The sequence below is a fragment of the Puma concolor genome, chromosome C1 (assembly GCF_028749965.1).
Source record: "Puma concolor isolate L17-30 chromosome C1, mPumCon1.1.hap2, whole genome shotgun sequence".
In the NCBI taxonomy this organism is placed as follows: domain Eukaryota; kingdom Metazoa; phylum Chordata; class Mammalia; order Carnivora; family Felidae; genus Puma; species Puma concolor.
In genome coordinates, this window is record NC_141674.1 from 6,853,617 (window position 1) to 6,866,086 (window position 12,470).

The 12,470-nt window shown below is 61.4% G+C and overlaps 2 protein-coding genes across 5 annotated transcripts in view; one reads left to right on the forward strand and one right to left on the reverse strand.

Annotated features, from left to right (window-relative positions):
- PIK3CD (phosphatidylinositol-4,5-bisphosphate 3-kinase catalytic subunit delta) overlaps positions 1-7,009 on the forward strand; it is a 55,206-nt gene extending 48,197 nt beyond the window's left edge. For 3 of the 4 annotated variants that reach the window (XM_086715605.1, XM_086715607.1, XM_086715606.1), the window contains exons 9-24: positions 266-487; positions 1,127-1,223; positions 1,312-1,442; positions 1,920-1,970; positions 2,040-2,207; positions 2,304-2,425; positions 2,564-2,707; positions 2,800-2,899; positions 3,047-3,225; positions 3,316-3,428; positions 3,586-3,664; positions 4,247-4,414; positions 5,259-5,382; positions 5,520-5,665; positions 5,845-5,977; positions 6,723-7,009. In XM_086715605.1, the coding sequence (XP_086571731.1) occupies positions 266-487; positions 1,127-1,223; positions 1,312-1,442; positions 1,920-1,970; positions 2,040-2,207; positions 2,304-2,425; positions 2,564-2,707; positions 2,800-2,899; positions 3,047-3,225; positions 3,316-3,428; positions 3,586-3,664; positions 4,247-4,414; positions 5,259-5,382; positions 5,520-5,665; positions 5,845-5,977; positions 6,723-6,860 (2,115 nt within the window). In that variant the 3' untranslated portion in view covers positions 6,861-7,009. The remainder of the gene's footprint in view (positions 1-265; positions 488-1,126; positions 1,224-1,311; positions 1,443-1,919; positions 1,971-2,039; positions 2,208-2,303; positions 2,426-2,563; positions 2,708-2,799; positions 2,900-3,046; positions 3,226-3,315; positions 3,429-3,585; positions 3,665-4,246; positions 4,415-5,258; positions 5,383-5,519; positions 5,666-5,844; positions 5,978-6,722) is intronic. The other variant, XM_086715608.1, reaches the window with a different exon arrangement.
- Positions 7,010-8,459: 1,450 nt separating this feature from the next.
- The window catches only part of CLSTN1 (calsyntenin 1), an 88,324-nt gene continuing 84,313 nt past the window's right edge, over positions 8,460-12,470 (reverse strand). Inside the window, exons 16-19 of the mRNA XM_086715609.1 lie at positions 12,037-12,182; positions 10,919-11,054; positions 10,385-10,569; positions 8,460-10,002 (exon numbers count right to left, since the gene is read on the reverse strand). Of these exons, the coding sequence (XP_086571735.1) occupies positions 9,805-10,002; positions 10,385-10,569; positions 10,919-11,054; positions 12,037-12,182 (665 nt within the window). The 3' untranslated portion in view covers positions 8,460-9,804. The remainder of the gene's footprint in view (positions 10,003-10,384; positions 10,570-10,918; positions 11,055-12,036; positions 12,183-12,470) is intronic.

Sequence of the window (12,470 nt, forward strand, 5' to 3'; positions counted from 1 at the left end):
GAGGCCCAGAGCAGGGCAGTGCCATGACTTGGGGTCCCACAGAGGCATGGGGAGCCCATCCCTTCACCCTGTGGCCCCTTGAACCTCTCAGGCATTCGGCCGCCCCTCTTCTGTGCCACTTTCTTCCACATGGAAAGTGGGATTCAGACCCATGTGAAATGTGGACATTTCGGGAGCCCTGAGCCTTAGGTGGTGGGGGGAGAACCTGGGAGTGGGGAGAGGCTGGGTCTCTGCCACCTGAAACCTGCACCTGCACCTTCCCCAGCTGGTGGTGCAGGCCGGGCTCTTCCATGGCAACGAGACGCTGTGCAAGACGGTGTCCAGCTCGGAGGTGAGCGTGTGCTCAGAGCCCGTGTGGAAGCAGCGGCTAGAGTTTGACATCAACGTCTGCGACCTGCCTCGCATGGCTCGTCTCTGCTTTGCACTTTACGCCGTGATCGAGAAGGCCAAGAAGGCTCGGTCCACCAAGAAGAAGTCCAAGAAGGCGGTGGGTGGGGCTGGCTGGGAGGCTGGGGCCAGGCCTCTGGGAGCCAGCCCACTGTGGGTCACTCCCCCTTATCCACTCAGAGCAGGAACGCACCTTGGGGATGGGGGGGTGGGGGGAGTCCCGGGAGGGCTGGCGGACCCAACCTCCCTGCCCCTCCCGCACTGGCCGCCACCCCTGCTACGTGAGGGCTCTGGGTTCCAGGGCTCATGAGCATGGTGACTCGGAATATCTGGGCCTAAGCCTTCGGTCCTGGTGGGAACCTGGAGGCGGCTCCCTGGGGTAGGAGGACGGACGCACTGTCCTCACCGGGAGCAAGAGTGGCCTGAGTCAGCAGCCAGCAGGGAAGGCACGGTGGTTGAGCACTGAGTCACCAGGGCCCGGGATGTGACTGGCCACTGAGCCATGCTGACTTACCCATAGCTGAGCTGTGCCAGCCTTCTGGGGCCGGTGTGGTTCGTTTGGGGGTTTCTCAAGAAGCCAGGAGCAGGGATGCGACTGGAAGTGGAAGGGAGCCAGGAGGTGGCTGACCTTGCTGGCTTCCTCACGGGGAGTCTGGGTGAGGGCGGGGAAGGCGGCCTGGAGGCTACACCCATCCTGCAGATGAACAAATGGCCCTGACCTGCCCGTGGTCTTTCCCAGGACTGCCCCATCGCCTGGGCCAACCTCATGCTGTTTGACTACAAGGACCAGCTCAAGACCGGTGAATGCTGCCTGTACATGTGGCCTTCCGCACCAGGTCTGCCCCGGCGGGAGGGAGGGGCCCGGGGGCGTGGGCTCCCGGCCGGTGGCGTTCCTCGTGCAACTCCCATCCACCCTGTGTCCAGACGAGAAAGGGGAGCTGCTGAACCCCGCGGGAACAGTGCGGAGTAACCCCAACACGGAGAGTGCTGCTGCCCTAGTCATCTGCCTCCCTGAGGTGTCCCCCTACCCTGTGTACTACCCAGCCCTGGACAAGGTCAGCCCCCTCGCCAACCTGGCCTGGCGGGACCCGCCCTCCCCAGAGGCTGTGGGGCTAAAGATGACCTTTCCTGACCCTGCCTCTGGGGATCCCCAGAGCATGGTGCCCCCCCCCGGCCCCCCCACCCCCCGCCATCCCCTAAGTGGCTCAGGGCCAGGGCTTGGTCACCACACACATTTGGGGACCTGCTTGACTCTCTAGAATCCTAACCCGCTAAAGCAGGTGGGGAGCAGTGGTTCTCAGTCAGGGCCGCTTTGTTCCCCAGGGGGGTTGGGGCCATGTCCAAAGACACGTTTGGTTGTCACAGCTACTGGGAGAGATGCTCGTGGCATCCGGGGGGCGGAGGCCGGGGGTGCTGTGCACAGGACAGGTCCCAGTGCCCAGGCGTTGACGCTCCCCTTCCCCAGAGCACCCCTCCCCGCCCAGGGCTGGCCCGGGCCCGGGGGCTCCGCTGAGACGGGACGCTCATTGCAGATTCTGGAGCTGGGGCGGCATGGGGAGCACGGGCGCTTCAGCGAGGAGGAGGTGAGCTGGGGGCCGCGGGCGGTGGGGCGCCTGGCCTGGGCCGCAGCTCACCCGGCCTGCACCCCTCAGCAGCTGCAGCTGCGGGAAATCCTGGAGCGGCGGGGGTCCGGGGAGCTGTATGAGCACGAGAAAGACCTGGTGTGGAAGATGCGGCACGAGGTCCAGGAGCGCTTCCCGGAGGCGCTGGCCCGCCTGCTGCTGGTCACCAAGTGGAACAAGCACGAGGATGTGGCCCAGGTGGGCGGGGGGGCGGGGCCGGGGGCGGGGCCTCCGCCGCGGGCCCCCCCCACTTGACCTCCTGCCCAGCCGCACCTTGACCACCCGCACCCCCAGATGCTCTACCTGCTGTGCTCCTGGCCGGACCTGCCCGTCCTGAGCGCCCTGGAGCTGCTGGACTTCAGCTTCCCCGACCGCCACGTGGGCTCCTTCGCCATCAAGTCTCTGCGGAAACTGACGTGAGTCCCGCGGGCTCCCCGCCCGCCCCTGGGAAGCGCGGTTTTGTCCCCGCCGCCTGGCGGCGGAGCCGGGGCCCCGAGGAGGACCGAGCCCTGCCTGGGGTCTGCTCAGGTGTGGCCGGCCTCCCTCCTCTGCAGGGACGACGAGCTTTTCCAGTACCTGCTGCAGCTGGTGCAGGTCCTCAAGTACGAGTCCTACCTGGACTGCGAGCTGACCAAGTTCCTGCTGGACCGGGCCCTGTCCAACCGCAAGATCGGCCACTTCCTTTTCTGGCACCTCCGGTACTGGACCCGCCGGGCCTGGGGAGGCGGGGCCCCTGGCCGTTCCCACCTTGCCCGCCCCGCGCGGCTCAGCCGTCCCCTCCTTCCTCCAGCTCCGAGATGCACGTGCCCTCCGTGGCGCTGCGCTTCGGCCTCATCATGGAAGCCTACTGCAGGGGCAGCACCCACCACATGAAGGTGCTGATGAGGCAGGTGAGGCTCCGCCGGGAGTCCCTGCCCTGGGTGGGGCCCTGTGTCTGGGCAGGCTCGGCCCCTTCAGAGCCCCCTGGGCCGGGCTGAGGCTCGGAGCCTGTCCCGCTGGCCTTCCCACGCTGCCCTCCTCTTGTGTCTCCCCGCCAGGGCGAGGCGCTGAGCAAACTGAAGGCCCTGAACGACTTTGTCAAGGTGAGCTCCCAGAAGACCACCCGGCCCCAGACCAAGGAGCTGATGCACCTGTGCATGCGCCAGGAGACCTACCTGGAGGCCCTCTCCAACCTGCAGTCCCCGCTGGACCCCAGCACCCTGCTGGCCGAAGTCTGGTGAGCCCCGAGCCCCTTCCACGGCCTCCTCCCCCTGCCCCGCCGGGCGCCCCGCGGAGGGGCCCGTGCCGACTGCTTTCTGGCCCGCAGCGTGGAACAGTGCACCTTCATGGACTCCAAGATGAAGCCCCTGTGGGTCATGTACAGCAACGAGGAGGCGGGCAGTGACAGCAGTGTGGGCATCATCTTTAAGAACGGGGACGGTGAGCGGGGCGGGCCCCGGACACGCGCTGCGCGGCCCTCACAGGGAAGGGGGGGGCGGGCTGAGGGGACGGGGGGGGGGGGCCTGGGGCTGGGCGCGGCTGGGAGTGGGGAGCCCACCAGAAGCTCGTGCTTTTCCTTCCGGGGACGGCCGCACAGACCTCCGCCAGGACATGCTGACTCTGCAGATGATCCAGCTCATGGACGTTCTGTGGAAGCAGGAGGGATTGGACCTGAGGTGAGAGGCCCTCCTGGCGTCCGTCTTCGGACTTGCCCCACGCCTAGGACCCTGTCCCTTTGGAGGAGTCCTCTGTCAAAGCCGACGCCGACACGGATGCGGGCAAAGGGGCCGTTCTCAGAGCAGAGACCAGTTTGAAGTCAGGGCCGAGGGAGGCGGGAGGCGATGAGGCCGCAGAGTGAGGGCGCAGAAGGCCCGGCCGGGCGCTCGGCGTCTGTCTTACTCCATTGTTTCCTTTGCTCCACGCTCCCTGGCTTCCTGCCCCGTCTTGGGAAGCAGTGACATCTTCTTCTAAACCATCTGGATTTCTCTCTGAGCAAACACGAGCTCAGCTGAGGCGCTGACTTTTCCTCTCTGCATCTTGAGGGCTGGCGTTGACCTCTCCAAGGAGCCCTCCCCTGGAGTTCCAGGCGTCAAGGACGCCTCCCTGCACCTTTCTCCTCCCTTTCAGCAACCCCGCTGGCGTCTCCTGTGGCGGTTTTTGCTGTCTTGAGCTCCTCGGGCTGGAGGGGGGCGGTTCACACTGCCCCAGGGACAGCCCTTGACCATGGCATTTCCCTGCCCCTCCTCCCTCCTGGCTAGGATGACCCCCTATGGCTGCCTCTCCACGGGGGACCGCACAGGCCTCATCGAGGTGGTGCTTCACTCAGACACCATCGCCAACATCCAGCTGAACAAAAGCAACATGGCAGCCACGGCTGCCTTCAACAAGGATGCCCTGCTCAACTGGCTCAAGTCCAAGAACCCTGGGTAGGTTCTGGGCCCTGGGGACAGACACCCTTTCCAAGAGGAGTTTGGGAGTCAAAGGTGAGGAGAAGGGCCCGTGACAGTCTCCATGACTTCTTGGCTCGGCCGAGGACCAGGTCTGCTCTGTGTCGGGGTGGGTCAGGTCTCTGTTCCCGCAAGGATCAGTTAACTATTGTCCTGTAACGACCACGCTCATCTTAGGCATGTAAAACCACCACGGGTTAGGGGCGCCTGGGTGGCGGTCGGTTAAGCATCCAACTTCAGCCAGGTCACGATCTCGCGGTCTGTGAGTTCAAGCCCCGCGTCGGGCTCTGGGCTGATGGCTCAGAGCCTGGAGCCTGTTTCCGATTCTGTGTCTCCCTCTCTCTCTGCCCCTCCCCCGTTCATGCTCTGTCTCTCTCTGTCCCAAATAAATAAATAAACGTTGAAAAAAAAAATTTTTTTTTAAAAAACCATCACGGGTTATTACGGGCCCACAAATTGCAGCTGGACCTGGCCGAGCTGAGTCGTTCTTGGGCCAGAATCATTCATGTAACCGTTACCCTCTGGTCGCTTGACCGGCCTGGATGGCCCCAGTCACGTACGTGTCTCCACGTGCTCTCCTCTCAGTGAGTAGACCAGCCTGGGCTTCCTTCCATGGCAATAGGTAGGTTCAAGCGCTACAAGGTGTCTGAAGGCCGAGGCTCTGGGACGAGTCCAACAGGGCCTCCTCCGTGTCCCATTGGTCCAAGCAAGTCGTAAGGCCAGATTCAAGGAGAGGGGACGCAGACCCGACCTCTTGGTAGAAGCTGTTGCAAAATGGCACGGCCATGGGTTTCAACACCCCTCCCCACCAACACATGCACAGGGAAGCCTTGGATCGAGCCATTGAGGAGTTTACCCTCTCCTGCGCGGGTTACTGTGTGGCCACTTACGTGTTGGGCATCGGTGATCGGCACAGTGACAACATCATGATCCGCGAGAATGGGCAGGTAGGGGCCACGTGGGCAGCACCTGTCACCCCCCCAGCCTACCCCTCAACCCCCTCCCCCCCCCCCCACCCCGACCCTGCAACCCGACACCAAGGCACTCTCCTCTCTGACGATGGCTTCTCCTTCCCTTTTCTTAGCTGTTCCACATTGATTTTGGCCACTTTCTGGGGAATTTCAAGACCAAGTTTGGAATCAACCGTGAGCGCGTCCCATTCATCCTCACGTACGACTTTGTGCACGTGATCCAGCAGGGGAAAACGAATAACAGTGAGAAATTTGAAAGGTAAGGGTGCTCGGGGTCCCAGGCCGGCCGGGTGCAGGGCCGGGTCCTGTAGGAAGAGGCCGGGGTGTCGGGCTCAGAGGGAGCGGGGGCTGTTTCCAGGGCGAGAGCAACGTGGGAACGGCCGTGAGGACCCAGAGCCCTGCCTCCCCCCTCCCTCTGCTCCCCCCCCCCCCCCCCAGGTTCCGTGGCTACTGTGAGCGAGCCTATACCATCCTGCGGCGCCACGGGCCTCTGTTCCTTCACCTCTTCGCCCTGATGCGGGCCGCCGGCCTGCCTGAGCTCAGCTGCTCCAAAGACATCCAGTATCTCAAGGTAAATGCCAGGGCAGGGCCCTGCCAGGCAGAGCGGGTGGCCCCCAACTCCCCAAGGCCTCTGCCTCTTCTGAGCATTGCGGCCTGGGGGGCCCTGAGCTCAGTGGACCCCGCAGGGCACTCCCGGTGTGGGTCCTTCACGCCACCCACGAGCCAGCAGCAGGGGGGCCGGTGGGGTCAGCCCCGTTCCGTTGCAGGAGCGTCGGGACCTCCCTGGGTCCACCGTCTGGTCCTTCACAGGCTGTAGTGGTTCCGCTTGTACCAGACGGCTGAAGTAGATTCCTTCCTTCCCTCGACGATGAAAAATGCCTTTCCTTCCCGCGTCTTTTCAGTTTGGGAGAAGCTGGGGGTCAGAGGGGGGCCGGCCTCAAGCGCCTCTTTGGTGCCTAGTTCATGCAGAATGAAGCTGCATGGGGCAAGTCCTCCTTTCCTCCTCCTGGGGTTAATTCCCACCGCAGAAGGCGAGCCTACCTGTCCACCCCAGAGGCTTTTGGGAGGGCGGGGGATGCGGCGGGTCACAGCTTCCTGGCTGCAGCTGGCATCCTACTTTGAGGGTGGGTCAGGAGGCCCGTCTCGGCTTGGGATCAGAACAGAGTCCTTCCCAAGGGGGACGTCGGCCTCTGTCTCGGATTCCCCTCCCGCAGGTCTTTCAGGAGGGAATTTACAACGTTCAGGGTGGCGGGGTCTGCCTGCCGTAACAGCCCCCCTAATGGCTGGAGCTCACTGCTCTGATGATCTTCCCTCAGGACTCTCTGGCCTTGGGAAAGACAGAGGAGGAGGCTCTAAAGCACTTCCGAGTGAAGTTCAACGAAGCCCTCCGGGAGAGCTGGAAGACCAAAGTGAACTGGCTGGCCCACAACGTGTCCAAAGACAACAGGCAGTAGTAGCAAGCTTCTGGAAGCCCCTGGGCCTGGAGGGAGCAGACTGCCAGCCTGGGGAACCAGGCACCCTCAGCCATCCTCTGGGGCCCCGAGAGCCTGAACTGCACCCCACAGGAAGGAACCTACATGATTGCCTTTTGTTTACACTGGTTATTTATTTATGACTTGAAACATTTCAGGAACTCGACAGCCATAAACGGAAATGCATCCTTCGTGCGGGGGAGGGGCGTCCTCAGCCAGAGGCCCCGGGCTTTGGTGAGAAGACCGAGTCGGGCACTTCAGAGGCCGCACCTCACTAAGGACTGTAACCCCGAGTCTTCCAGCTGGTGAATCGGGACCCGGCAGAGACTGCTCTCCCCTCCGGGAAGCCTGCCTTCCTCCCAGGCTCCCGCCGGGCTGCCCGGGGCTTGGCCCCTGGCAGTTACCTGGTGCCCACTTCTCCGTTCACCCCCTCCACCTTCGTGCTCTCCACGGGCTGAGCGCGGGGCAGCTCCCAGAGGAAGTCTGGGTACCCTCTAGAATCAGGGATGCTTGCTTTCCACTTTTAAAGTGACTCTTGGGTACGGGAAATCCTCTCCTCTGCTGTAAAGCGGTTTTGTTTGCGGGTAAGGAAAAAAAAAAACAAAAAACACCCCAACTACTTACGGACCCTCTGTGGCTCAGAACAGCCTCTGCCCCCATAAAGTATAATATATGCTGGTCCTCAAGACATTAAAAAGATCTAAGCTTGATTTAGCTCAACCTGTCATGGATCGAGGCAAAAGCAGGTCAGAGTACTTCGCCCTGACCTGCCTCGCAAAGCAGGTTTTAAGGCCGGACCTGATCTCTAGAACTCTCTGCTTTGGGAACCTGCTTTGAGGAATCAGGTACCAGAAACCTGAGGTCTTTGGTGGAATCTTTTTCTACTTAGCTCGAAGCAGTTCAGGCTTAGCCTTAGGGGGATCCGAGGAGCTCCTAGAAACACCAGGTTCCCGGGCCTCTCCCCAGCCGTCTGAAGACATCTCTGGAGAGGGGACTAGAAATCCGGGCTTCTAGAAGCCCACGGGTGAGCTTTATGTGTTGGGAGGCCTCGCGAGGCCAGGCAGAGTCAGGCGCAGCTGCCCTGTGGACAGGTACGGGAGCTTCAAGAAAAAGCCCACCGCTTTCTTCGGTCAGTTAGCAGAAGCCACGCGGTGTGGTCCATATGCAGAACACCACCGACCACACTCTCGTTCCCAACTAAGTGTGGAGGTCATCTGGTCCACCTTGCCAGTCCAGAAATAGGAACAGCCGAGTGTACGTCTATATGTTATTTATTGAAACGCGTCTGTGTGCTTCCTGGTGTTCTGGTTCCGGTACACAGCCTGGGTGCTTGGCGAGGAGAGTATTTTCTATTTTTGTTTTGTTTTGTGTGTGTGTGTGTTTTAGTCTTTTCATGTTTCTGTATGGGGAAGGGGAGTTCAACACAACTGATGGGGGGTGAAGACCACCGCTCTGTGAAGCCTTCACGTGAGAGGTAACAGCTTACGGAAAGAAATAAAAGCTTTTTTATGTTGTGTTCTCAGGTCAAAAACCAAGCCAGAGAATGCAGGGTTAGAACAAAACCAGGACGAGACCTGAACGCGCGCTCCTACTGGAGTTAGAACCAGCACTTTATTGTAGCGGGTACACTTTCTGACCTCATCAATATACACATCTACAAAGTGACACCACGCGGAGTCCGCATTAGCATCTACCATTGTCTACACACAGCAGCTACAGCGACAGGACGTGAGGGGCGGCCACACACGACGCAGGACGGCCGCAGTGTCCTTGCAACTAGCAGTTATAATCACAGAACAGTATTCAAAATTATTTTCCCCCAGGTTTAGAAATCTAAAATTTTACATGTAAATTAAAAACAAAGTGCTGTTGGGGTTTGAGCTCATGACTTGTCCTCTCCTTTTCCATCCCCCACGGGCCCCAGAAGCAGGGCCCCTCACTCCCGGGGAGCGGAGTTTGCCTCCGGAGCCGTCGGGGGGAAAGCTAGCGCTCGGCCTTCGGGCCAGAGTGCGTCTGTCCTTGGACGTTCTGAGTCCGGACCACTCAGGCCTGTTCTGTCTCCGCACCAAGTGGCCAGACGCTTTGTGCCATCGGCGTGCACACTCCCCGGCAGGGCAACAGACATCTAGTAGGCGTGAACCCAAGGCTGCACACGAGGAGTCCAGCTTCCTGTGCAAGGAGCTGCCGGTCCTCAGAGGAGTGTGTGAAAGAGGCCAGGGACCCCAGCTCCCCACCCCTCTGCCGGATCAGAAATGGGTAGAATCCCAAAGGAAAGACCTGGCCATTTCCAGCCTCCGGAGAGGGGTCTCCGATCCGGTCCCCTGCCGCTGAGCAGTGCTGGGAAGTCCGTGCCCCTTAACTGCCTGGCCGCCCGCCGAGGGTGTGCACTGAGCGGGGCCCGAGCGGGGCAGGCCCGCTCTCCTCCGGGGTGGGGATGGGGCCGGAGCCCACAGGGTCTCTCCCGTGTTTCAAGCTTCACTTTGCATGCCAGTCCTGGGTCATACTAGCACGGAGGACACGAGGAATCCCAATTTATTTACAAAATATTAAAAAGTCAGTTCATCATCTACATATTAACCCCCATTCTGCCATTTTATACATGCACTAGTTTGGAAAAAATAAAGACTTTAAAAAAAAAAAAAAGATTACGAGGTGGGAGGGGGCAATTTTAACCCTTTGTCAACGAGTCCAGCGATCGCAGCTTTTCTGGAGGCGCAAGGTGGGGGGGGCCGCACAGAGCGAGCCGCGGGGAGCCCAGAGCGATCTGGGCGGAGGGCGGGGCGACAGCGAGCACAGGCGGGTGGTCAGCGATGGAGAGGGTCTGCAGACCTACTGGCCGGAATGACTTTGTACACCGTGGACCCTTGGGGCTGGGGCAGCAGAGTCTCCTGAAGCGGAAGGAGGGGCGGCGGGGGCGGCCCAGGGCTCAGTAGCTCAGGGTGGAGTCGTCCCACTCCAGCTGCTGCTGCCGGTTCGCGCTCTGCTGGTCCCCGTGCTCCCCCTCCTCCTCCTCGCTGCTTTCTGACTCGGCGCTGGTGATGTCATCCTCCTCCTCCCCGGCTTCGCTCTCCTCCTCCTCTTCCTCCTCCTCCTCCTCCTCGCTGCTGTGCTGGTCCTCGTACGTCTGACAGAGAGACAGCACGTGAGCCCCTGCGCACGACCCCAGCGTCCAGTGCCGCTCACCCTCTGGGAGTCACGGACGAAGGGGACGCCCGACGGGTCACCTCACCCGAGACCAAAGGGGAAACACGGCTCTGGTCACCACCCACGGCTGTCACGGGCAGGGAGCGCGTTTCTACCCTCGCTGGGCGGCACGAGCTTGAATGAGGCCTCTCTGTACCTCAGTTTACCCACCTGCACCTCACTGAGTTGTCAGGTGGATCACGTGACATTCAAGCCACAGAAACGTGGAGATGCCACGGCCACGCTGCCTCTCTGGGGTGAGCCCAGCTTTGGCCCCGGCCGGTGGTGGTGTTCGGTTGCAGGGGCCACCGGCCCGCACCTACCTCCATGGGGTTCACGGTGATGGTCAGAGCGGAGTCATCCCAATCCATCTCGTTCTCCTTCCCGGTGTCCTGGTCCCGCATGGTTCGCTGATGAGCAGCCCGGATCCGGAAGACTCCCAGGATAATCATGAAAACCAAGAAGCTGACACACACCACAATGACAACAGTGGCCGTGCTGGGGACAACTGTGGAGGGAGGAGAGGGAACAGGGCTGTGGTGGTGTGACCCGCCCCAGAAGGCGGTAGTGCCCTTGGCCCTCATCCTCCGCAGACAGACGCACACACACACTGACGCAGCATCTGACCCGGAAGAACTCGAAGAAACATGAGGAGTCGCGGCACAGGTTTCAAGCCCAGGGCCGGCCACTTCCTGCCCTGTGGGGCTCCAGTCCCTCCCGGGCAGCGCAGAGTAAGAGAGGCAGGCCGGCCGTGGCTGTTCGGACCCAGGGCCGGGCTCTCGGCGGGAGGCGGGAGGGTGTCCCCCCGCCCCCCCGGACCTGACCCAGCCGGCCCTGCTTCTTGCCCACGGCCCTACCTGCGAACGGGTGGGGGCTGGCCAGGTTGTGACCCGAGAGATCGACGAAGGCATGGCGCTCCGGGTGGACGAACTGCGGCTGGGCGGCCATGTGGCTGGCATGCTCCATGGGGCCGGCCGTGTGAATGACGTTCACCTGCAGGGAGAAACACAGGCGACCTGAACGGGTCCGACAGGCGGAAACGCGGTTCAGAAGCTAACAGGAGCAGCGCTACGCGGAGGGGTCCCTGGACCAGCCCTGGTGGGCAGAGGAGAAAAGAACAGAAAAAAATCAAAAATCGAGGGTCGGCCCCTGGACGCCGTTGTAACTACCTGATATTTGTGCACATCCAAGAAACGTGGCACTGTTCTAATTCCTTTTTACTGTATTTCATAAAGGAATCTGTCCACAAAAGAACAGAAAAACCCCCACCACTGTCCCTCACCATAGGCCCATCTCCCTGCTTTTCCCCCAAACCACAGCGCATCAAAGAGCACAAATCCTAGCCATTTATTTCCCTTCAAATCCGCTACCCTTTGGCTCAAACAAAAGACTCATCGATTTCTCAGCACCGTGACTTCAGCGTTCTGCTGCTCTGAGGCCACCGTGCAGACACGCCAATTGCTGAGAATAACTTTGGGCCCATTTCTCCAGACCACAGAAGCCGTGAGGGACGACGGGGCTGCAGTCCGGGGCTGTGGAAGACTTCAGAGCAGGGGGAGCGCCCTGTGACCACCGTGCCCTGAGTCACCACTACCGGGCTCTGCAGACGGCACAGCAACCCCCCACCCCTGCCCCACGGCCAGCACTGCGTCTAGACCCCTCCCCCGGGGCCGGCAGTCTGCAAAGACTCTCTGGGTCCCTGGGAATTGCCCTTTGCAAAACTGCCAAATCTCAGCAAACAACCGTGCCCTACTCATGAGGTATTAACTGCCTCTAGCTCTTGACCACCTCCTTCCGAAGGCCCCTCAGGCCTCCGTGAAAGGGATGCACCGGACGCACCCTGGCCCACCCAAACCTGCGCGGGTCAGACCTGCAGCGGCCCCCAGGCCGGGAAAGGCTGGCGCACCTGGGTTGTGGCCGAGCAGCTACCCCACCACCCACCGCCGGCCCTTCTCAGCGTGGGCCCTGCACGCACCTCCACCTGAAACTCGTTGCTGATGTAGCGGCCATTGAGCTCTGAGCAGACGAGCCTGAACTTCCGGTCAAGCAGGGACCTGGTGTGCCAGTTCCGATAGCGGAGGAGGCGCAGAACCTCCTCGTAGCTGGCCATGGTGTCCACGCCTGAGGGGAGGAGGTGAGAACATTGCCTGGTGGCTGGGGTCAAGGCCAGGGTCAGAGCAGGCTGGGGTCAGGCACAGGGGCAGCTGGACCACACGTGTGTGCACTCCGGCTTTCCAGTTGTGGGGAGAAATGCAAGCGTGTGGGCACATCTGTCCCTCTCCGGGGTGTGTGCCATCGTGCGCCTGACTTCCGCCCCCCTGTAAGGACGGGAAGTAAGGCAGTGCCTGACTTCCCTTCCTGCCGGGACAGCATCGATCCTAGTGAGCCTCTTCTGTCCCGTGGCCTCCA